The 26165-nt window shown below is 35.6% G+C and overlaps 1 protein-coding gene across 6 annotated transcripts in view; it reads right to left on the bottom strand.

Moving 5' to 3' along the window:
- Nucleotides 1-26165, bottom strand: part of LOC132161430 (plakophilin-4-like) — a 58669-nt gene continuing 32504 nt past the window's right edge. The window contains exons 4-22 of one of the 6 annotated variants that reach the window (XM_059571463.1): nucleotides 22443-22477; nucleotides 21478-21600; nucleotides 19249-19445; nucleotides 17708-18140; nucleotides 12455-12613; nucleotides 12133-12343; nucleotides 11488-11620; nucleotides 10207-10420; nucleotides 8847-9030; nucleotides 8493-8610; nucleotides 7695-7886; nucleotides 5987-6160; nucleotides 5506-5656; nucleotides 5182-5374; nucleotides 4987-5071; nucleotides 3836-3953; nucleotides 3524-3643; nucleotides 2629-2702; nucleotides 1-1079 (exon numbers count right to left, since the gene is read on the bottom strand). In XM_059571463.1, the coding sequence (XP_059427446.1) occupies nucleotides 840-1079; nucleotides 2629-2702; nucleotides 3524-3643; nucleotides 3836-3953; nucleotides 4987-5071; nucleotides 5182-5374; nucleotides 5506-5656; nucleotides 5987-6160; nucleotides 7695-7886; nucleotides 8493-8610; nucleotides 8847-9030; nucleotides 10207-10420; nucleotides 11488-11620; nucleotides 12133-12343; nucleotides 12455-12613; nucleotides 17708-18140; nucleotides 19249-19445; nucleotides 21478-21600; nucleotides 22443-22477 (3154 nt within the window). In that variant the 3' untranslated portion in view covers nucleotides 1-839. Of the gene's footprint in view, nucleotides 1080-2628; nucleotides 2703-3511; nucleotides 3644-3835; nucleotides 3954-4986; nucleotides 5072-5181; nucleotides 5375-5505; nucleotides 5657-5986; nucleotides 6161-7694; nucleotides 7887-8492; nucleotides 8611-8846; nucleotides 9031-10206; nucleotides 10421-11487; nucleotides 11621-12132; nucleotides 12344-12454; nucleotides 12614-17707; nucleotides 18141-19248; nucleotides 19446-19977; nucleotides 19997-21477; nucleotides 22478-26165 lie in introns of those variants that run through there. The other 5 variants (XM_059571461.1, XM_059571462.1, XM_059571464.1 and 2 more) reach the window with 5 other exon arrangements.

Below are 26165 nucleotides of genomic sequence, written 5' to 3'. Positions count from 1 at the left end.
TATATATAAAAACAAATGATATCTTTATTACATCTAAATATTCTGATAGTAATAACTTTTGCTTCCAGAAGGTCTTTTACATATACACACAGTTCTACACAGCGATTTATCATGGCACAGTTTTTTGTGCTTAGTAGCACAGATCACGGTTGTACACTAAACTGACGTAGTTGTACAAGACTCCATGGAACATACATTAATCTTTACATTAAGTAGGTTACAGCAATGAGACCAGACAAAATGACGTTTTTGTTTTCCATTGCACAGAACATTATTATTAGGGTTTCTTTTTTTTTTTTTACACTGCTATTATTTCTTTATTTCAGCCGATATGTAATTTAGTTACACCTTTTCATTTGGCTCAAAATCTGAGGTGACTATAATAACATGCCACGAAAAAAAAACATATGAAAATTCAAATCATAAAAAGATGGTTCAAGTTGTCAGTAAATCAGACTTTAAACACGCTTCACTGTTTAAAAACAGCAGATACTGAAAATTAAAGTCTTTGGCTCACACTCAATCCCAGGTCAAACTAATTCAAGTTAATTTAATTGAGCATTTAATCTGTCATTTATGTACACACACACACACTTCCACTCAAGCGCACATACGCGCAAACATCCAAATGAAAAAATGAATGTCACTGCACAGGCTTGTTTGCGCACACAAAACAAATTCAATTTGTCGAATGATAATGAACCAGTCACTTCATATGCAACAGCTTGTCCATATAACACTCTTGGAATCCACTGACCCAGATTTGTCTTAAGGAGTAACACCTCTTTGCAATATTCTATCTATGGCTACACGTTACATGGACGAATACGCACACATGCCTACACCCATGAGTCAGGTGAGGCCGGGTAGGGCTGAGTTCTGTATGAAGGCCTGCGTGTGGTGGAGTAGAAGTCCACATAGTTGGTATTGGGTTTGAGCACCTGCCTCTCGCTCACTACAGGATAATGCACCGGCTCGTCCAGATACGGATCCTCGTAGCCCATCGGAGACGACATGTACATTCCAAAAGTGTCATAGGTGCTTTGATTACCCTCCTCTGGGTAGTAGAGCCGGCCATGCTAGAAGAGCAGACAAAAAAGTGCCTTTTTGAGCATCATTTACATTTATTACCAAATAATAAAAAATTACTGACACCATATATTAGAGAGACTTTGTCTGAATTTTTTATTGTATATATTTATATACAATTATCTAAAGGATAATACTTTGTCTTTATTGTCTCTTTCTGTTTCTTTCTTTCTTTTTGGAGAAAATACTTTCATTTATTATAGTATTATATTTAAGTTATTTATTATTTAGGTTTCGATTTTATTTTCTCTCTCATTTCTTATTTTTTTTTACTCTCTCATTTTAGTTTATTCCACGGCTCTGTGGAATATTTGATTCTGATTGGTAAATCGCATCATCCAGCAGTATGTTATTCCCAGGTAACAACCACATCCAGGTACTACGAGTTATCTTGTCCGGTATTCCTTTATATGCTTAACGAGTCATTCCGCTATCGCTGACTGTCTGGCGCCACCTTGTGACTGAAAACACTTAACCACTGCATGTTACAATGGAAGACTTCAGCAGTAATTTCAACATATATGGTAAAAACTCATATTTTTAGCCGTGTAATAAGCGGGATAATGTACATCCAGCCGGTTGTTATCTCAGAATAAACCCTGTCGCGAAGCTAACACAATCGAGACACTATTAAATAGATTATATTACTATCGCTATTAAATATTTTGGTGTATATTATTTTTTATACATTTTTTGTTTTAATTATAATTTTTAGTTTTAGTAATTTTGTTGATCATTTTGTCATTTTTATTAGTTTTATTTATTAAACACGTCTACAAATGTTTTTATCCAAATTAGATTTAGTTATTTTAGTACATCAAGTTAAATGCGAAATGTTCAAGAAGCTATGAAACAAGTTTTTTTTCTTATTACAGTTATTAACAGAAGAATAACTGTTACCATCATAATAATCCCATACTAAAATCATCTTATTCTATATTTTATGTCAGAAGTAGATCTCAAATTGTCAGTCTTTTTATGTTTGTACAGTAAACAACATTTAAAAGCCTAATGTTCGTAGAAATATCAGCATTAAAGCTTCAAAGGTTTGTAACAAAATATTTGTCCAATTATCACATGCAATTTGTCTCTTCAGACCAATGTGTAAGAATAAATCGATCGAAATCCAAATGATGGCATGTGAATTTTTGAGTCTGTTCATCATTCATACTAAAATGTTTATCACACAGACATTTTGTGTTGGTGTGAACAAGCATTTACATCTTTACATCTACAGTGTGCTATTACTAAATTTATTAAGACTCAGAATAAGTGAAAATCGCAAAAAACTTTTGCCTTAAATCTTACAAAAAGGAATTCTATAAGGCTTGTGCTACTAAACCCAGATGCCTTTCACCTGATTATTTGTGGGTAATGATCAAGGAATAAACCCAATGGATTACGTAAACTTCATCTGTTAGTATTAGACGCATTAAAACCACGTCAATGGTTATCATTTACAGTAGACATATGGCATCTGGGTTCAGCCGGCTTCAGATATAGTAATTTCTTCCTGCTTCCTTCCTTTCTTCACCTCACCTGTGATCTGCGGGACTCCTCGGTTGAAGGAGACGGATAGGAACTGATAAAATAGGCAGACTGCTTTCCAGACCCTGAACACAGATGAACACAAATATTAAAACACGATTTCTATCATAAGAACAGAATGAATACTTTTCTATTCACCAGTTTTAGTCATAATCATAATCATCCACGTTCTCTTATACTGTGACGTTTAAAGGTGTTGTATTTGTATTTTATAGAAATGTTCAGTCTGTGGTGAAGCTCTAATCCTGTGAAGGCCACAGTCAGGGCGGAGAGAGGGGCTGAGGGTTAGATGGGCGGAAATGGCTCAACAGCACAACAGGCCTAATGAAGACCTGACACATTCTGAATCACAGCCACATAATCAGACCCTCCAGGCCCAAGTACCACCAATCAATAAAGAGTAACTCCGGAGGTCAAGTGCTCTTAAATGAATGGCCATTACAGCTTCCGACCAGACAGGGGAATAAAACTGATTGTTCTATTAGTTGAAGAGAGCATGGGTGAAATATCTATTAGCACATCAGTCCAGCTTCTTAATTCACCGACAGATTCTTCTGTTGATTTCCAAGAGTGACTATGCTGCATATTTCTGAGTAAAGCTGAATATTCAAGACGTAATAATGTACAGTATATAATGGGACTTATTTTCATCCAATGGCATTTGATTGAACTTGACAAGGATCGAGATGGGGGAAACTTAAGTTTATTGATTAATATTATTTTCCCTGAATGCACAGCATTGATATCATCAGTAGAAAAGTCAAATCAGAAATATGTTTTGACATATTAGAAAATTTTATTACATTTTGATGGAAACCAGAATAACAATTAGAAGCTTTTAATATTTCGTTTTTTTGTCTGTTATAAAGCTCACCTGTATACTGACTTGTGTTTCTGTTGGCGTCTCCATAATAATTATGAAGTTGCATAGATGACTGGGTCCTCCGCTGATTTAAACGATGACCTCTTATACCCAACATGGCAGGGGAAGAGGTGGCACTACCTCCTAAATGTGGAGAGGAAAAAAATCAAATAACTATTAACAATAAACCAAAGCAGAGTACAAAATAAAACAGGAGAATAAAATAAAACAACCAATTAATAAATGTTAATATCAGTATTATAAGAAGCGAGTAATTTCCCTGTAGCTTCTACAGAATTACATTTCCTACAGTTGCTTGTTGTTGTAACGGCCCACCTGATTGGATAACAGGTGACATCTGCACGTTGCTGGTTGGCAGAGTAGGTTGGGAACGGTAGCGGTCTCGTTCCAGTGTTGACACTGGGGTGATGAAGTGGTTCTGGTTCCATCCATCCTGATGAACCACAGAACACACAGTTCCTGCTTACATCTACTGTTATTATCTATCTCAGATGATGCAATTACTAAAGATTAACCGAGAAAGATCATTTTGTCTGAGTTCTTTCTATCAGACTATCTATCTATCTATTTGATTTTTAGTTACAGTTTCATTAGTTTCCTAGTTTTTTGCACACACACACACACACACACACACACACATATATATATATATATATATATATATATATATATATAAAATATTTAAATGTATAAACATTTATATATTTATATTCTTAGATTTTATATTATATTATAAATATAATTATAATATATATTATATAACTATATATTATACAAAATTTCTTAAATATAAACATGCATGTTTTTGTATTTATATATGCATAATAAATATTCAAAGTATACATGTATACATTATGTAAACAAAACTTTTTCAAAACAAAATTCAAAACAATTTGATTTACAGAACCTTCATTAACTGAAATAAAAACAAACAAGCAGAACACACATTAAATGCATTTCTATTCATTATGTTTTAGAAATGTAGTTTATTAATCTTGCTGAATTTTATGTAAAAATAGTCACCACCAAATTGACTTGAACACACCTGACATCATAATTACGACTTCTAAGCTCACAAACACAAACTTCAAAGATGGACTTGAATGCATCTTATTTCCTGTTAGTCAACATGGTTACTGATTATATTCAACACCTTTTTTGTGTTTGGTTGCTTGTATATATTGCCCTGTTTGCCTCTTAATTTGTCAGTTATCGATTACGTTATGGTGCTCTATGTATCACACTGCCAAGAATTCTTTGTTATTATTGATAAGCTTTTGTTTTTGTAAATAAAAGTCTACCGCTATATATTTCTCAGTTGAAAACAAGACAAAAATATTGATTGTGGACATATTTGCAGTGCACACTCATATTTTTTGCTGTGCGCTTTTGATTGGATCCCACAGATTGGATGTCATGAGAACATTAGGGTCCCTCACCACAGAACAATGGCTGAGAACATGTACCTTTTTGTAGAAGGTACGCAGATCTCTGTACTGCCACAGAGTGTTGAGCACCTGAGCTGCTGCCTTGACCACCTTCATGGAGTACCTGCCACAGAGAACAACATATTATTCTAGATACACCAGGACATTCAGAAAAAGAAAAAGAAAAAGATTTTGCTATGAAACTTCAAACAGCCCTATAAAAGAGGTATGCACCTCTCCCCACGTCCTCTGCTGATTATGACCAGTTTGTCGATGCCGCCCGTCTGGGCGAGAGCACGGGCGTTCTCCATATTCCTGCTGGTGACCTCGTGCAACGCGCAGCAGACCGCCGCCACCGTCTCATCTGACAGCAGGGACGGCCCATTGCCAGGGAGACGGGTCACTAGGTCCCGCATGGCGTATTTTCCTATCAAAGCAACCGAATTAAAGAAACATTTATTTTAAAAGATGCAATGCAGTTTTTAATGGCCACATAAAACTGACATATAATAAAAATGGAATGCAAAGAGTTCATAGCAATAAGTTTGAGTGACTGACCAATGAGCTCCTTGTTCCTGGCGTCCAGAGCCATGTTCCGTAGAGCAGTGGCCACAGAGCAGACCACCCTGTCATTATCCATTCTCAGTAGCTCCACCAGTATGGGCAAACCCTTCTCTTTACGTACAGCAGCACGGATGTAGGCCGCAAACTGAATGATGAAAAAGGTTATTCTCTTTAAGTAAAGCCAAAATTTGTATTAACGTTTGCACAATTTTTTTCACAATCAAGACACTGTATCTAGGTATCTAGTCTACTCCTAACTTTAGAAGCAATTCCAAAATAAAGGATGTTGCTGTATTAGAACCTTGAAGCTACGTCTGGTCAAATGGTGTAAGTGTGTGTGTGTGTGTGTGTGTGTGTGCGCGCAGGACATATCCTTCATCCACCAGCCAATTATGGCATTTATATAATTCAGTTCTATTTTGAACACTATGGCTGTATAATTCATTTTATGTTGTAGTGACCACAAGCAGCCTACCCTCCAGGTTCCGGCGGAGAGATTCTGCAGAGACCCAGCTGCTCCTTCCAGCGTGGCTGGGTTTGAGCTCTCTGCCAGCAGAGTGAGGTAAGGTTTTACCACAGATGGATGCCACAGCATCTCTGCCCCCTTTGGACTTCCAGAAAATCCTGGAATAGGCCCCACACCATCCCACTGCATTACAGGATCACATAAATAGTGATAGGTTAGTTAACTTTCTGTTAGAAATATGCCGGTATCAAATTTTCATGTTACGGTTAATTGCTAATGCTTTTATCACGGTATACGGTATTATCACGGTATTGAAATTTAGTTGCAAAAAAGTGTTGTCATAATACAGTATAACAGGTTTAATATTCTTTTCTTTCAATAAAAATAACATAACATTTAAATACAATAAAGCAATACACAAAACAATGTATAAAGTTAACAATTTTACACTGATTAAAGTGCAAAAGAATTTTGGTATCAACAAATTGGTATCACTTTACAATTAGATCTCATTCGTTAACCTTAGTTAATGCATTAAAATTCACAATGAGAAATAACTATATTTACTACAAAAGTTATTCATATTTGTTAAAACAAATTCAACCCTTAGTTCATGTTAGCTCATTAAATAAGACAGTCGCAACTTTTGATTTTAACAACGTGTTTTTTAAATAGGCCTATTGGAATAACCTAAGATTAATGAATGTTTAGAAGATTTTTTTAATTTTTTTGTCAACTAACGAAGCCCTAATGTAAAGTGTGACCGAACAATAAAGAATCAAAACACTGTCAAACAATATCTAGGGCATGTTGTAGTCCAGATTAAAATGTAAAAAGATTGAAAATAAATAACCTATTAAGTCTAAATATTTAAGTATTTGGTGCGGTGATGAACACTGTAGTGAATACACAAATTTGAATGCTGTTTTAATAATTTAAATACGTTTCAGAAACAAAAAGTAGCAGCTGCTTTGTTTCCGGGGTAACGGTTGCATTTTCTGCATTTTAGCGCCATCTGCTGTCAGAAAGTGAATGTGCGCTTGGCTTTCATTCAGAGTGTCTCTCATGCGCTCCGCCATGCGCTTCTCATTCGTGCTTGTTTACATAAGAGTGCACACGCGTATTCGACACAGCATACAGCGGTATTGTGTATAAAAAAAAAAGGTTTCTGTAAACATAAAATGTGAAAAACAAACATGTTAATACAAAAATATCATTTGTTTCCATTTTTTATTTAATCATGTATTATTAGTATATTTTTTGTAATATTATTTATTATTATATAATCATTAATTATTTAAAATGACAACTCATTTTTAAAATAAAATAATACTAGAAAAATAATATCATAGGCTAATCTGAAAAACTTTCAGAGCTGAGCTTTTTTAAAACTTTTACAGTTGAGCTGAAACTGGAAATGAGTTATAAGAAGCTCCACGGCTTTTCCATACCATTTTAAAGATTTTATTAATTTCCATGATTTCCATAGCTAGAAATACCAATTTTAAAACGTACTAATGTTTCCAGGCTTTCCATGACTACTGGCTGAAAAACAATTACTTTAAATGTACAGCTTTTGGTGCCTTGCTCTTATAAATCATCAGTTGGCTTGTGCAAAGCTATTTGCGAAATGAATTTCTCTCTCCAACAATCCCAAATCATTTGATAACTGAGCACAAAAGCAGAGTCCAAGCTCATTAATTTAGTGATAGATTACCTGCTGATCCTGCCAGGACCTCTTCTTCTTCTTCTTTCTGAGCCCCCAGCAGCTGTAGTCGGCCTGTTTACTGGAGGAGTCAGGGCCCAGGAGCATGTCCAGATCCTGGGTTCCCATCAGCCGAGACGGAGGCATCTCCAGTTCAAGACGGTATGACAGGTTCCTCAAAGTACACACACAGTTTTCTACAATCTAGCAACACAGGAAAAGAGAAAAAGGGTAAGGAAAGAAATATAGAATACTTCGGAGATCGACAGTTCCAATCCTCATTATACTGTCCTGGATATTTAAAAAAAACAACACAATAACTTTGTTCCATTTTAGAAATTAAATTTAAATTAAAAATAACATTTTATATGTCTAAGCTTTTATATTTTTTTATAATAACTATTATTACTTATTATTTCAAATAAATATCATACAAATATTTAAAATATATATTTGGATTCCTCTTCCTTTTTCAATGCTTCCTGTTCCAGCAGATGGCAAGCCAAGGCTAAGATTTTGTAAAGAAAAAATAACCAAAGCTGCACAATGCTGATCTCCACCACTAGAGGCACTCAACATTTTTTGGCTATTCAAGGAGTGCCACAGAAACATGTAACACCTTTTTATAAGCATCAGAAGCCTCCGCCAGTTCCCAGCTGTCATCAGATATACAGACTGAAAATGAGTCAAATATCTGGCAAGAGTGTATCAAACATGTTCCAAATATTACCAACAATCTATAGACTGTCGTACATCAGAACTGGATGGTTACATTTATATTTTTTATGCAATCCCAAGAATATTTCTAACCTTGCTGTCATAATCAGAGGTGTTTACACAGGTTTTGATTATATAGAGAAGGGAATCTATCAGCCCTTCACAGCACCGCATCTGCCTTCTGGCCTCTTCTCCAGCTGAGCTCAGGTTCCTGAGACACACACACACACAATCATGCGGTCAACAATACAATGGTTATCTTATTTAGATAAAAACAGTCATTTTCACTTGGAAATATAAAGAGTGGCGCTGCTACTACCAGTGATGTGCAAAACTATGCATTACAAAAATCAACTAATCAGCAGGTTACCTAAACGACTATTGATTAATCGATCTTAACAGGAAGCACTGTATAATTAGGCTGGTACAAATTAACATGAGGCATACCTGAGGCAGCCGGTGGTGTTCCTCAGGACCAAAGATGAGTGCAGTTTGAGTTTCTGGTCCTCTCGCTGAGGGGCCGCACCCCAGCCGGAGTGAGGGATAATGACCGTGTTAGTAAGTGGTCCGAGAGCGTCCCGAGCGATCGTCATCTTCACGGAGTCACATGACGACAGGTTCCACAACACTCCTGTCAAGGCATGACCCCAAAAACATAGGATATAACACATAAACTGCATCAGTACATTATGAAATATACTAGAACTAGAAGTGCCACTTTAATATAAAATGAAGGAATCAAATTTATGAATTAATAAAATAGAATAAATGACTTATTTTATGTACACTGGCAATAAAATTGCTATTGATTAATAAGTTTTTGTTTTTTACTTATTCTTGTGATGCATTCATTATTCAAGTCTTTGGTGTCCCATGATCCTTCAGAAATCATAACAGACATCATTTAGCCACTTAGTGTGAAATTTAGTCACATGTGAGTATTTTACTCACAGTTGTATTTGATTACATTTCTAATTATTTTAAGTAACTATTTAATTCATGTATTAAAAATGAAGTTAAATGTAATAATGATTGACTAATGAATTATTTTGTGATTTAAATAGCATTTTAGAATTTGTTTTGCCAATGGCGTTGTTTAAAGCTATTTAAAGCTTTTTTGAATTTATCAAATTAAAACATGCCATTGAGCAGTTTACAGTAAAACTGCATTAAAAAATCTGTTGCATTTTCATAAGAGGCTGAAACATTTTTTTAGGTGAACTATTTAGGTATAATAAGTAATTTAACACACTGATTTAACATAGCTCATTAGGAAAAAATTAGAGACACATTAAGAGGTGTGTAATAAAACTGTAAAGAGGCAGTGGGAGTGTAACAAAAAACCCTGCAGATAAAATTGATTAACACAAAATAGTCCCTGTGGTTGCGAGTATGTGTGTGAGCAGAAAGAGCTCTATCTTTGCTGAACAAACCTGCTGCCTCGGTTTGAGAAATGACAGTAAAATACACTGTATGCATCAAGAAAACTGCTTGGGAGTGTAAATTTACCCATATCTATCTAGCAGCAATGCTTAGTATATCCAGTTTGGAGAGAATGTGTGTGTGCATGCAAGTTTGCGTCAGCTCAGCTTTTAATCAAATACTTTGTCCCTCCACATTAATCACAGCCACGGGTTCCACTGACTGTAATCTCTGATCTGAGCTTCACAGCGCAAACTGATCTCACCACAGGAGCGGAAGAAAGCAAATTGGAAAGAGCGAGACAGAGGAACAGAGAGGGAGTTTAAAAAGCACAAGAAAGCCTCTCTTATGGCATTCAGTCATGTGACCCCACACACCCACTCACCGGTTACGAGCTCTCGCACTTCAGTGTCTGGAGTTTTTCTCAACAGACGAACCAAAGCTGGGATTCCACCGGAATTCCTCACACACACTTTATTATCGTCGGTGGCTTTTCCGTACACTAGGTTCCGCAGAGCTCCACAAGCATTCCGCTGTACTTCCAGGGTTTTGTGGTCAAGCAGATCCACCAGGTGTCGGATCCCCCCCAGTCGACACACCTGAACACATACAGGAAGAGAGTGCAAGTGTTCACATTTATGCTTCCAAGGTGTGCTTTTCTGTCTGTTTATGCAGTCTGCAAATGCAAACTAACATTTTTAAGTAGCATGCTAGTAACTGAACTTCTATTTCAAACATTATTGCAAAAAAAGTTCTTGAACGATTAAATGAAGTGTCTAAACGAACTCATTCACTTTAACAACTAATTCACTGGTTCGAGTTTGTACATAGACGTCCCTACTTCTTACTTCTTTTATTGAATTTATTAAACACTGTTGTTCATTTATGATTTCAAGTTGCAGAATTAGCATGTTATATCAGCTTTTTGAAACCTACATTTATCTGTATACATATATATACGTATATATATATTAAATAGCTATGAAGATATTGAAGTTTTTAATTAATTTGAATTGTTTTTGTTGAATTGTTGAATTTGAAAAGTTTTGGGTTCGGTAGGATATTTTAATGTTTAAGTCTCTTATTCTCATAAAGGCTGCATTTATTTGATCAAACACAGTAAAAACTGTTATACCGATAAATACAGATATTTTAATATTTATATTAAGTTTTCTATTTTAATATATTTTAAAACAGAATTTATTCCAGTGATGGCAAAGCTGAATTTTCAGCAACTAGTACTCCAGTCTTAAGTGTCACATGATCCTTGATTTAAGAAACATTCTGTACATTTATATATAGCGCAAGTAACAGCATTTGTTATTTTATTATTCTAAAATAAACTTGCATCATTGTATTACTGTCATTGTCACTGCCCTTTGCCTTTAAATTTAAAGTATTCATTTTTCAGACCCCAAACGTTTGAATAGTAGTTTAAAATGTACACTTATTATTAATATTGATGACTCATTCTGCGCTACACAGATTTATATCCAAGATTTTGTCCAATCAAATGTGCATAAAGCATTTAAATAACTCCTTTTTTTCTCTTAACAGTTAGGCTTTTGCTTAAGCTTAAGTTACAAAAAGTCAACTGTATTTGAGAACACCAGAAAACATAGGAAGTGCCTATATGTCTGGCATGCGTGTGTGTGTGTAACCATACCTCTGCCTTTATGCGGTTGTCTCCGTAGCAGAGGTGCTGTATATACGCTGCAGCATTGGCCTGGACAGAAGGGAAGTGATGCTGCAGCATTCGGATTACCTCTGGCAGCTCGGGGTCTCTCCAGGCAAACTCCCTAACCCCCCACAGGCACAGAGAAAACAGATGTCAAACACACAAACAAATCTGAAAAATGGCCACATTTGACAAATAAATGTTTGCAGATTTGAATAATATATACATAATTACTTGTGTTTACATGTTGCATCAGGACAAATAACTAGCCGCATAAAAAAAAAAAATCAGTCCCGCTTCTATTTTTTCCAATCGCATTTGTCATTAAAATATGCACTGCAAATGTGAATGAGCACTCAAGCGATCTGGTTCACATTTTCTGACAAGCTCTTTTTCTGTTTGCAAAATAAACATGCCCAGAAATAAGATTACAAAGCAACATACGCACAAAAGTAGTGGAGGCTCAACAAATCAAATAAGTTAGAATAATGCAGCAAAAAGGAAAGATACATGCTGGGTTTCATTAACAAGCAAAGTTTCCACGTTTTAAATGTCAGTGTCTTCAAATGTGGCCCTAAATCATTTTTGAAGCTTTCTGCAATGTTTCTGGAATCACTGGGTTCAGCTCTTTACCTGGGATCTTTGTGAACACTGTCTATGGAAGGCGAGCGCGTGACGGCGTTGTCGACGGCAGCTGCATGTCTGGTGTAGTTCGGGTCGGATTGGCGGTAATGCGCAGGACGATAGGTGTCAGAGTGCGTTGCCATGGAGCCCATTGAGAACAACCCTCGCTGGTACCTCAGAGTGCTACACTGACTAGTGGTCCTTTGTAAAGTACCAAACCCTGAGTGAGAGAGTGAGCAGTGCAGACATTGTTAAGATTAACACTGTGGAAATGTCAGAACTCATTCACTGCAAAGATAGCAGTGGTGCATGAAGGACATTCGTCACATACCTGTATTGTTTCTGGAGCTAGCGCTCTGGGAGCCGTGCGTGGGGCTCTGGTACAGAGGGTTCTGGAAGGTTCTGTCTTCATAGAGTGGCGTGACGTGGCAGTCAGGGGAGCGGGTGTCTTGGCCCAACTGGCTGTTCTGACTATAAGAGGTTTGCAAGCCTAGATGAAGATCAGAGATTTTAGTACTAAAACTGAACTTGGCAACCAGCTGAAATAAAAAAGGTTTTTTTAAGGTCTTATGTCAGTTCATGTTTATTATACAGTATACTGTAAGTAGTGCTGTCAAACAATTAATCGTGATTAATCGCATCCAAAAATGTTGTTTACATAATATATGTTTGTGTGAGTACTGTATATATTTATTATGTGTGTGTGTGTATATATATATATATATATATAAATATAAATACACACACACATGCATGTATAGATTTCAGAGAAATATGTTATTTTTAAATATTTAAACAAAAATTATAATATAAATGATATTAATATTGACATGGAAATAATAAAAAAAATGTATATATATGTATGCGTGTGTATTTATGTATAAATAATAAATATACACAGAAGAACGAACACACACATATATTATGCAAACAAAAACTTTTATTATTATTTTATTACGTTTATGATTAATCGCGATTAATTGTTTGACAGCACTACTTGAAATATAATAAACATGAGCTGAAATAAGACCTTAAATATAAGGTCTTTAGTAATATTGTGAGTTATTATTTCAATTTAAAATAACAGTTTTCTATTTTCATATATTTTTTTATTATATTATTCCTGTGATGTCAAAGCTGAATTTTCAGCAGCCATTACTCCGGTCTTCATCTAATATAATTGGTGCTCAATTAATATTAATTATTATCCTTATTAGTATATGTTTAGTATATATGTTTTGATGCTTAATAATTTTGTGGAAACTCCAATAAAAAAAAAAATCCGGATTAGTTGTATAATAGAAAGTTCAAAAGAACAGCGTTTATTTGACATAGAAATCTTTTGTAACTTTGTTCATGTCCTTTCTGTCACTTTTGATTTATTTAATGTCTTTGTTGATTTTTTTAACAAAGAAATCTAAATCTTATTAAACCCACACTTTTGATTGGTAGTGTATCACAGATTCAACACAAAATTAAGCATTGATAATAAGAAATATTACTTGAGCACCAAATCAGCACACAGTAGAACGATTTCTGAAGAATCATGTGACACTGAAGAATGGAGTAATGATGCTGAAAATGTATAATGTATATTTTTAAATATATTACAATAAGACAGCAGTTCCTTTAAACTGCAATATTTCACAATACAATTTTTTTTACTATTTTGAATCAAATAAATGTAACCATGGTGAAAATAATAGACCTGTCAAAATAATAGCATAATAGAAATACTAGCACTGTTGGAAACGTTACTTTAAAAAAGTAATGAGTTATAGTTACTCACTACTTGTTCCAAAAAGTAACTGAGTTAGTAACTGAATTACTCTATAATAAAAGTAACTCGTTACCAGGGAAAGTAACTATTTGCGTTACTGTAAAAAAAAAAAAAAAAACTTGCTATATGTCAAAGAATTTTTTTTTTAGCAGATTTCACAAGTCAGTTGAAATAAGTAGAACAGACAGGTGTTCGTACATAACTTTCGAGATTTATTGCACGTCAACAGACAGCAAGAGTTTTATCCTGCACTCTTTGTAAGAAAAGTGTTATTGGCCACTAGCTTTGTAGATGCGTGTGTCACACATTACATGCACGTTCTTGCCTTTGACTACAATTAATTTAAAGTAGTGCTTATATCTCCACCTTGAAAATGCCAACTTTTCATCGGATTGCTCCTGACTCGCCATTTCTGCTGCTGCTGCGAATCTGTGTAGCTGTTGCGTGTGTGTGACTGTGTGTTTGGCGCCGCTGACGCGTGTGTAAAAACACTGGCTCTGATTGGCTACCATGAAACACATGATTCTGCCTTAACCAATCATACTCGCTTATCTCGTTATTAACCCACCTGCTCACTCGCTGTGTGAGCCAGGGGTGCGTTCGGATTGCATATGCAATGCATAGTATCATGTCACCATAGTAACGCACCGCATTTAACGTTCAGTAACGTTAATGGCGTTGTAACGACGGGAAAAGTAATTAGTTAGATTACCCCGTTACTGAACAAATAACGTCGTTACCTAACGCCATTCTTTTAAACGCCGTTATTCCAAACACTGCATACTAGGCTTATCAAAAACATTAAAAAAAACTTAACTAATCGAAACTTTTGACCAGTATTCTACATCAATAACCCACTGACAAATCCACTCTTTTGACTGGTTTATCCAATATATCTACAATATTTCTCAAAACGTGTATAATCTACTGAAAGGATCGGCACAGACCAGCATGAATTTCTATCCAGGCTCATTTGTGCTGATTAGATGTTGGTCTATCCAGTGAAATATTTGTTCATCAGCAAAACCAGTCTAGCAGCTGTACAACCACATAATGAAGTCTTTCCATGTGCTTCGCTAAGGAAATGAAGCTCTCAAATCTTCAAGTGGAGCTGTATGTTGTGTTTTATAAAAACAATCTGCTGTAATTAACCACTCCACTGGACTTTCACACCTTCAGATGTATCTGTGAGAGATAATGACCTTGAACAAGAACGTGGCATATTCTGCAGCAGCTGAGAGCGTGAGCTAAAAACAGTTTTTCTACTGAAAGAAGGCACTACTTTGTGTTGCTGTTAGTGACCTGAATGTCAGTTTGCCTGACACAATCAGAAATACACATACAATTAATTGTGTAATTTAGATGAATTAGCCAGAGGTTTCAGCCTTTCTCCCACATGATTTCATGGCAAACAGGATACAATAGATTTGCAAATGAACGCCTACCCAAAATTGCATAGCCAATTACCCAACTCTTGGAGCATAATTACTGAATCTACCGACTAACTTTGTGAATGCTTGTACTGACATTGTACAGCATGCTCATTAGTGTATAATAGTTTTAAGAGCTGTAGGGCATGTATAACCACACAACCTTGTGAGACAGACATTCACAACCAGAGCTTTCAATGGCACTCATCTGACCACAATCTAATCAGAAACCTAAGCAGACAAACTTTGATCACTGTCTTCAAACTATCATCTGACTATCATCAGGTGTTCCAGTCGGTATTGATAGGCATATATTCACCAGTTTGATTAATTAGGCAATATTTGGCCATTGTGAGATAATTGCATCAGCTGATAACCAAACTTACTTGATCTACTATGTTAGCTTTGCTGGCAAAAAAATATATAATTCGGTAGGGCTCTTGAATATTGAATTATCTTCATACTGAAACTGCCTTTTTCATTTCCTGGTTGCTTTTAGTGAATCAAAAATATTCAGTGAAGCCTGATTTCTCAGACGAATGACTCTTTTATGTCGGTCCTTTTCATGAATTTCAAAAATGAACCAGTCTGAAAGAATTAAATGCTTTAGAATTTATAGCACTTGCAAAGAGATTTCATTAGTAAGCTGGACACAGACAATAAACCAAAATGAATCAAAATCTAATTAAATCAAAATCTAGAGCTTGAGCGTCAGAATCTCAAAACCCTTGTACAGTGTTAATACTGGTATGGTACAGAATGATTATAGACAGATACTCTAGTATTTCCATGGTCCAAGGGGCTTAGATATACTATTGTACTTCATGTTCAAATAAATAAGCAAATTATCCCTACTCTGCCTATTTATACTATGACTGAATGTTGAGTCAATGTAACATTAGCATTGAAATGAAAGAGAACTCTTAGAGAACTTTCCTCACATCATCAGACACCAGCAATATATTAAAGCAAAGTGTGAACCGAACAAAGCTACACAGCTCACTGGTTTGGAACAGCCATGCAGAATTTGGTGAGTTTGTCTTTCATCAATTTCTAATCACTTCATACATCTCCAAATTCAGCAATAGTTCTTTCTGTAGGGCCTGGAGTCAAAAGCATACTTTTCAAAGGTTTTACACCATTCATGATTTACAGAGAAATACAGAATAAATGGGGCAGTGGGGCATATCTGAGAAAGTCTCCCACAGAGCCAGAATGTGAGATTATCATCGGAGTAATCCTACAAAACACTAGAGCACACAAGTATAGAGATATGTGCATACACACACTTACAGTCAATATCTATGCAGCTCCAATTCCATGTGGATGTTTATTGTAGATGGAATTAAGACTGTAATACGATTTTGAAACAATATACTATACAGGTCCTGTATTAATGCATCTCAGCACTTTCAATTCACAAACTCATATTCGCACACAGCATCTTGTAATCAGAGGGTTATGATTATTCGGGTAGGAGCAATTACTAAGATCCTTTTTTGCACTTTTATGAGAACCAATTTGTGTCAGTCTCTCTGAGTTTATGTCCAGAGATATGTGAAGTTTTCTTTCTGTGGCTCTCATAATTGAGATTTTAACAGACAGCACACATTATGTCAGAGACATATGTGAAATGCTTATTGAATTCTTCACGATTTTTTCCGAGTTTTGAAAATTCACCTCATGAGAGGATTTTCAGGAAAGAAATACCTTCTTAAGGCAGGGAAGATTTTATAATCCGAGCCAAACACACACCGATAAGTGACAGCATTACTAATCCTGTACTAATACAACGCTAAGAAAGTTTCACACATATTCAAATCTTAAATCCAGAACTTTTCAAGAGTGGTGCAGAAAACGTGTTTGATAGAGTTCTGGCTTGGTCAGGGTAAAACGAAAATCGTTTTATGTATTTAAATTTTATGGAAAAAACATTTATGAATCAGAAAATTTTGGTTGCTTCAAGCCAAGTTTGGGAGTGGAGGTATTTTTAATGTTTTTAGAAGAAATCTTTAATTTTCACATCTTATGCATTTTAATTAATATTTAATTAAAATACAGTACAAAGAGTAATAGTGTATAATGTATTTTTTTCTTTCCTTTAGTGTCACATTATCCTTCTAATCATTCTAACATGCTGATTTTGTGCTCAATAAACTTTTTTTTTTTTTTTTTTTGCTGCTATCAAAGCTGAAAAAGATTGTGCTGCTCAGCATTGCAGTGGAAACCACAATATAATGTTTGATGAAAAAAATCTTTTGTAACATTATAAAATATGAATTCATTTAACAAAAATGAAATCCCAAACCTCTCACAAGTAGTAGAAAAACTCCTAACCTTAATAACAATAGGACAGTTTGTGTGTGTAACCCACCTGTAAGGCTATCCGGTCTTGAAAGGACCATCCTCTCAAAGATGTCATAGGCCCGAGACCCAAAGGAAGAGTGAGTGCTGTCATATGCATGTGTATCGTGCTTCCCCAGGGTCCCGTACTGCTGAGGCTGAGCAGTCATACCGGCCCGCAGGAGCGTTGGTGATCCAGATTCTGACCCCATCCCATTTCCATGCCGTCCCAAGTAGCTGGAGTGCACTGGCTCGGGAGCATGGCTGGAGGCCGGAGGCAAGGTGGTGCCAGGAAATATACTAGGTAAAGGACGGGGCTCTGAGACTATAGGTGAGCCATAGGGGCTTCCGAGGGATGTTCGCAGAGGCTGGCGAGACGCAGGCGGGGATGAGGTGTAGAGTGGGGATGGGGCACGAGAGGGAACAGAACAGACTCGCCTCATGACACGGACACTGCTGGCCACCTGAAAAACAGATTACATACAATCAAAAGAACCAACATACATACACACTACTCTACACTGTGATAATACAGTTATAACTTTTCAAATGTTATTTTATTTTTTTAAATACTGTAAGATGAATGATACATCAGTATTGAGATCAACTTAAAGTACCCTTCTATGGGCTCTATGCACAGAAATTTGCACATTTAGCCTCAAAATTAAGCACAAAATTCAATCTTGAGGAAGTGTCACACAGGAGGACAAAGCAATTATGACATGATCCACCTTTACACAACAGGTCTTTAAAACTTCAGGAACTCATTCATAATAAGTTTTAACAGAATAAAACAATAGACACAATGCAATACTATACACAATATAATTTACTAAATAACAAGAAGTCATTATTTATTATAGTACATTTCACAGAACACTAAACACCTATACTAATGTTTATGTGTCTCGATTTTTGCTATCAAACGTGAAGCCTAGAGCTTTTATTTTGGCGAAAAACAGGAAGTCCTTAAAGCTCTTGGTTTTGTTGACAAACACGATTCTCATGACTGATTCGGGAAGATTTGTGTTTCCAATGCACGTTATAAGAGACTCAAAATCACAGCTCTTCCAGATGTGGAGGTCGTTGTAATGGCACTTAACGTAGTGCGAACTAATCCGCTCTAAAAACACCGGAGAGTCGCGTGCAGTCAAACGCAGCGCCACGCTTCACTCTGAAAGACTACATATTTCTGCAAATACACTAGTCTGCGCGATCTGATAATCGCACTAGATGATGAGAAACAGCGTTTAATTTTCTAGCATTTGTCGTTGGACTGTTGGACTGTCTGAGATGCAAAGGGTGTCCCGCACACAGCCGATAGGTGGCGCCACTAGCTCTCGCAGCGCTGCCGGAAGCACTCCATGCATGCAATATATTTGAAAACGCAGCACATTACAGTTTGTTTAGTGATTGTTTAAGATCATTCCGACTGCTCAGGACGAAAACAATTACTGAAAAATCTCTAATAAAACTGCACATATATCATTTGAATTTATAGTCATCTGAAAATGCCTTATAACCTATGCAAAGCTAAATTAAGCAATTTATCTCTTAATGTATTGTTCATACCTGTGCTGAGGCCTGTCCTTCAGCCCTAGAACTCATGGCGAGGGTGGGGCTTCCAGTGGGGGCGGAGCTTGTCGACTGGGACCTCCCTTCCGATCGTCTGGGCGTCACGGTGTTACTATAGTAACCACTCACCTCCTGGTATCCACTATCCGAGTACGAATTCATTTGAGTAGAGCTGCGCGAGTTTGGCGCAGACCCTGAGCAAAGGAAACAGCAAGGCACACCAGAAAAAAAACTTAGATAGACAACATATTTTATTCTCAGAAAAGGTAAAACAATTATATTTCAACTATAGATTTCTAGGTTAAATACAGCCTAAGCTCTATCGATAGAAACTGTGGCCTGCTGTTGATTAATTAATGAAGACCCGTCTTTCACTTTGTAAAAACATAAACAGATTTTAATACCAGTTTTACTGCAATATCAGTAATTGGTGCAATTGATCGTTCATGTGCAGCTGTATTATATAAACAGTCATTTATGTCTCATATTAATCTAGACAAAAAAAAACATGTGCTTTAGTTAGCGTTAGCATCGCTGCTGCTTGCATATTTTAAGTAACTGTTACCGTTAGATAGCGCAATGTTTTTAGAGGCTGCACTGCCATCTATCGACCTAGTTCAGTGCGATCGTCTCTTAGTTGTAAATTAAATTAAAAAGCGTTCCACGCAATAATTAATTCCCTTACCTGTCCATAAATCCATTCCACTCTGTGTGCGCTGTACCTACGTTTGCGTTCGTTTTTGTTCTTGTCGGTCTTTCTGGCCTCGGTCGTTATTTACAGGTAACGTACTGAGTTTCCCGTGATCCATTGTCACCAAACACTACACCACCCAGCGTGTCTACAGCCAATGAGCGTGAGGATAGCTTATTTCAACAAGAGGGGTAACCGCACCATGTATAATTAAAACACTTTTATATAAAGTTTTTATGAATACAGTGAGTGTACACCACTGAATTACAAAACATATTTTTTCTTAATATGTTAACATTTTAAAATGAGAACAAGGCTACTTAATATTTGCAAGAAAAAGAGGACATTTACTGCTTTTAATGTATTTATTTGTACTTTGATACTGACTGTTTAGTTAATTACTTGAAACGCTTGAAAAGTAATGTTTACCTAATTGGAAATTAACTGAAGGCTGCATTGTTTTATTTTGATTGGTTTATAATGATATTGATATTTAATTATTTAGTATGCTCAGTGAGAGTTATCATATTTACAGATACTGGTATAATCTACTTACATCTTAGTACTGTAAAAGCCTTAATATACACAGTAAATCTCTTAAAGTAGAAGCCTACCAGGCTAGCTGTAGAACCATAGCACCTTTAACACCAGAAGTGTTTCTTGACCAAAAGCAGCAGTAACATATTGCAAAGATGCCATACTACTGGATGTAGTATTAATACAGTACTCCAGTCTGAAGAATTAAAAAAAAGTTAAAATATTTATTTATTTCAAAGTTCCAATCCTTCAACCAGCAAAAAAAAAAATTATCTGGTATTTGCTTTCTACACTGTGTGCACAGTAATAAAAAGACTGCTTCTGTACATGTGAAAATACTTTTGCATGGAGCAAACTTCATTAACAAGTATTACATCAGAAAAACATAACCAGACTTTCATCCACCTATAAAAGTGGTCTGCTTCAAAAGGATTGCAAAATGTAATTAGCTTATGAAATGCAAGTGCATCTCATCTAGGTTTCCAATTTAGGTGTATAAAGACTTTTTACTGTACCAAGGTATAATTAAATGCATCTAAAACTGACAGTGAGGACATTTACAATATCCCAAAATATTTTTATTTCAAATAAATGTTGTTCTTTTGAACTTTAATAACAAATCAGCATATTAGAAAGATTTATGAAGAATCATGTGGCACTGAAGACTTGAGTAATGGCTGCTGATAATTCAGCCTTGCTTTGTCTTCATACTAAATTGAAATTGTAATTTCACAATCTTACTGATTTTACTGTATATCAAATAAACACATCTAAAATAAATAAATAAACAAGACATCTTTCCTAAACATAAAAACATCCTCTGAACAGTAGTGTATAAACTGAGAGACACTATTTTCTGTGGTAATCAACAGTAGGCCACAGATGCTGCCCATAGATCTTCAGCTGTATTCAACTTGGAACATTGCATAAAGACGTCATGAATATAAATTATTGACACAGAAGTGACAGAAGGCAATATGGAGTGTGAATGAACAGACCCTCACTTTCACGCAGGGAGATCTGTTCCAATTCAGGAGAGTAAAGTAACCCCTGACCTCTGACCCCAAATGTGGGCGAGGAGCAACCATCCGACGGCTTAGACACACCTGCACCTGAGGATTCTGATGACCAAATGGTTATCACACTGTGAGCAGGTTTAAGTATTTGAAAAAAATGATCAAGATACAGTTACCTTCATCCCTTGACACACTTAGAGGGAGCATTAACCTAAAATATGCCATCATTATTTACCCAAAAGAATAACCAGTGACAGATAATGTAAAATGATTTCCGATTTTCACAGAAAAATAAGGTGTCTGGTCTATTGTGTTTCCATACTTTAAAGACATTCTCACAGTTAGAGATGACAACAGGAGCTAAAACTGAAGAAAAGGGTAGAAAACCGTTTTAGCTGCCCTGTGAGGATTTGAAGAGAGAAAATGAGATTTCAAATGTAGTTCAGTGGAATAATTCATGGCATATTGTTCATTAGGTTGGGTGACCGGATCATAAGACCACAGTGTCTGATGTCTTTTTTTAGAACAGAATAAAAAGAAAAAGTCCAGAACCCACAACAAAGTGTTTGTCAAGAGTAAAAGAGTTCTTGGCACAGTTAAAAGTTATTAAAAATACCAAATATTATAATATAATATCTTACAATAACATAGCCAACATAGTGCAGCTTTGGGATACTGTAACTAAACCATAAGACACCATAAGAAATATAGGTCAGGAAAATATTTACACTCAATTACATTCAAATGTCCTCTAAATGCTTCAGAGAGCCTTGAGTACAAAAATCAGCCAGCTCAACCATCTAAGAGTCATTGTTCCAAGCTAGACTATGTGATCTGGGCTGTATGTATGTGACTGCAGTGCTGTCTAAAATGTCATAGTTCTGCTAACTCTTATTTACAGGTGACAAGAAAAAATAACAAGCAGGAATAGAACAAAACAAAAATACCTGCAGATCTCCACAGAAGAGACTTCTCAGAAGAGCTGGAAAAAATGACGAGAAAAGAAAAAAAAAGATTAAATGAGAGGAGAACAATGTCACACATGGTGCACAAAGCATCTGAGGCATTTTATGAAATGAGTGCCTTTTTCAGTTTAAGTTGATTTAATTAACTTTAAAAAAAAAACAGATAAATATTGTGTTTAAGTGGTAATATATTATGGCATTAAATAATTTTAATATACGTATAATTAATCCTTCAGAAATTAACACAGTTGACAGTTTTACAATGTATTTTGACATTTTGTGCTTTTATTTAACAATCTTTAGTTCAAGGTTATGGAGCTCGAAAATGTTTATTAATGAGACCATTTTTACTGGTATTAAATATACACTTTCCAATTATCGCTTGCTTACTATAAAAATCATGGTAACGGGGCAGGCATTTTACGATCACTCCCACTGATAGACCTAACAAAACATACAGTACGATAAATTGATATTAAAACACTATGAGCTTTAAAGGTGTATTTGTGTTCTCTTCATTGGAAAAGCACATATAAAAATGTGATTCACTGTCTAATTTTACACTGCACTAATAGTGTCTCTACACAACAAAAGCCAATGAATGTGAACATTCTCTTACATGTACATCACAAATCACGTCATCTCCACATGGCAAAATATACTGACGTGGGTGACTCTCAATTAAGGTGTATAATTAAATCACTTTCTATAGAAAACAATTCTTAGTAGTCTTCATCTCATGTGAATCTACACCATGACTCAGATGCCTATTCATAAAAACACAAGTGTAAAACTTGGCACCAAACTAAAGTACACACCCTCAGGCCATCCAAGATATAGGATGAGTTTATTTCTTCATAAGCACAGATTTGGAGAAATGTTTTTGCTCAGTGGATCCTCTGCAGTGAATGGGTTCCGCGAGAATGAGAGTACAAACAGCTTGTAAAAATCGAACAATGTGAATGTTTCAATGATTTGAGTCCATAATCCACCATAACACTTCCCTGCAGTGAAAAAAAAATCCAACCCCTGTTGTCCTCTTACATCAAAATCCACAACATATTTCTTTAGAACTGTTCTGGACAGTTTTCACTTGTTATGTATAGACTCGTATTTATGCCATAATCAACCGTTTGACTTTTCGCTTCACAATGTTTTAATTATGGAGAGTCATGTGGATTACTTTTTTCAGCTGTTTCTGAACTCTCATTCTGACAGAACCCATTCAATGTGGAAGATCCACTGGTGAGCAAGTAATTGAATGCTAAATTTATCTAAATCTGTTTCGATGAAGAACTGTGGGATGAATAGTTGGATTTTAACAGGGATTCACAGCATTAATGATGTCTTGAAGGAATGGCATGTATTTTTTTTTAAATAGGCTCATTTTCCAACTCCCCTAGAGTTAAACAGTTGAGTTTTACCATTTTCAAATTCATTCAGCCAATCTCCAGGTCTGGAAGTAGCATTTTTAGCTTAGCTTAACATATATCATTGAATCTGATTAGACTGTTAGCATCATGCATATTTTTCCTATTTACAACTGGACTCTTCTGTAGTTACAGCGTGTACTAAGACCGACGGAAAATGAAAAGTTGTGATTTTCTAGGCTGATACGGCTAGGTACTATACTCTCATTCTGGCGTAATAATCAAGGAACTTTGCTGCCGTACAATGGGTGCAGCAGGAGCCGTGATATTATGCAACACCTGAAAATAGTCCCATAGTACTACATATGTACAGTATATAGAAAGAGTAAATACAGTAAACTAACATTTATTTTCCTGGTCAAAAAGGCATTATCATAACAAAATACAATAAAAAAAATTAATAAATAAATAGAGAATTAAAATAAATGTACTGTTGTTTTGTTGATGTGTTAGTGAATCATAGTGAACTGTGCATGTCTCAAATTTGGCATCAGCTATTTCTATTTCTAGTTATTTTTCACACGTTTAGGAGAAATACAAATGGCATCCGTTTTGTAGAATGGCCCATCTCATCTTCCAATAAGTCAATGAAAAGCAAAAAGATCCGCTCCATTTGCCCAGCATTAGGAAACCATTATAAGTGAACATCAATCACATTGTTACAGTCCACTGACTGCCGCGTTCATCTCTATGACACACATTTTTTAAATCCTGTCCAGTTAATGACAAGAAATGAACATACTTGTGCATTTGTAGGAACTGAAGAAGAGCAAAATGACAGAACGTGGAATTAGGAGTTCAGGTTGAATTAATAACAGAATGTAGACACCACTGTCATAAAACAGCAGAAGAGTGTCTTCTAATGTCTGCCAAAAAGAGACACTGTCTGCAAAGGAGGGGTCAAAGGACACCGGTACAGCGACAGCTGAAAGGGGGCACAGTTGGGACAGCAGGAATGCCTCACAGAGAAAGGTTAAAGGTAATAGGTTACAGGGCACATGGTAGCAAGAATGCACACATGGACCTTCTTCAAGCAAAAGGGAAAAAATGTCTTGTATACTGTGGCAAAAAAGCACAAACCATCTGTAAAAACAGAACAGACACTCCTTTACAGATGAGGAGAACAAACAGGCAGCTGACATGTGCATGCACACATACAGACACAAAGAGTTCACTGTGGCAAAACAAGAGATGGGGAAGAACTGTACTTCAGCTTAACCAGATTTAATATAAATCTTTCTAAAGTGATGCTTGTAGCAAACATCTCTGATTTATCAAGAGCACTCTTTTCATGACATTCATTAAACGAGAAACTTTCACAATACCCTAAAGCTTGAATGTGTTTACTGTAAATTGACAAACACCCACTTTCCATAAAAGTAATTATTCAGTGAGGAAAGAGAGACAACTGTTTGCGCTTCACTGCACACTTGTCCTTCATACTGACACACACCATGAGAAACAGAACAGCGAGTGCTGTGTTTCTGTACAGTATGTACAAAGACTACATATACTATACAGCTAAATGTGTTTCACGTGTAGGCAGGGGCATGAGAATGATCCATTTATGTGTGAAGGGAGGAGGGTTTAAATGCATAGTTGCCACGGATACACTCATATAAGATATGTTTGAATGCTTTAAAATAATAGCATTAAAGTGCAATAATTAAGCCTCCTCCTAAAACCTCCTTGTAAAAATTATGTAACAATGATGTTCAATTTATTTTGTTATTTTATTAATAAAACATTTCATCCTAAAATAAAAAAATGAATTTTTGTCTTCTGTGGAACACAAAAGAAGATGTTTAGCAGAATGTTCAAGCTGCTCAGTTACATACAACAAAAATGAACTGTAGGGTTATTACCGTTAACTAAAAATAAAAACAAAACTAAAACTAAGACCATAAACTAAAAATAAAATAAAATAAATGTTAACTAAAATAAAAGAAACTATCAAAAATTATGAAACTTATTTTATTTCAGTTGCCAAGGCATAATTGATTGCTTCATTGTAGTTTAACTTGAACTACTAAAATAACTAAAACTGAAATAAAAATGAAGAAGAACTATATAGACACATCGGGAAAAAAAACATTAAAAATGCTAAAATTAAACAAACAACAAAATGTAAATTAATAAAAAAAGAAATAAAAATATATACAAATTATAATAAAGCTCCAAAAAAGGATAAAAACACCAAATAATAAACAAGAAAAAAAACATTTGCTAGGTATCCTCCTCCTTGCCCTTCAGTGTTGTGTAATCTTGGACATTC

This window comes from Carassius carassius, chromosome 17, assembly GCF_963082965.1.
Source record: "Carassius carassius chromosome 17, fCarCar2.1, whole genome shotgun sequence".
Classification (NCBI taxonomy): Eukaryota; Metazoa; Chordata; class Actinopteri; order Cypriniformes; family Cyprinidae; genus Carassius; species Carassius carassius.
The sequence above is the reverse complement of the archived record's forward strand: the minus strand, read 5'-3'. Positions and strand labels throughout refer to the sequence as shown.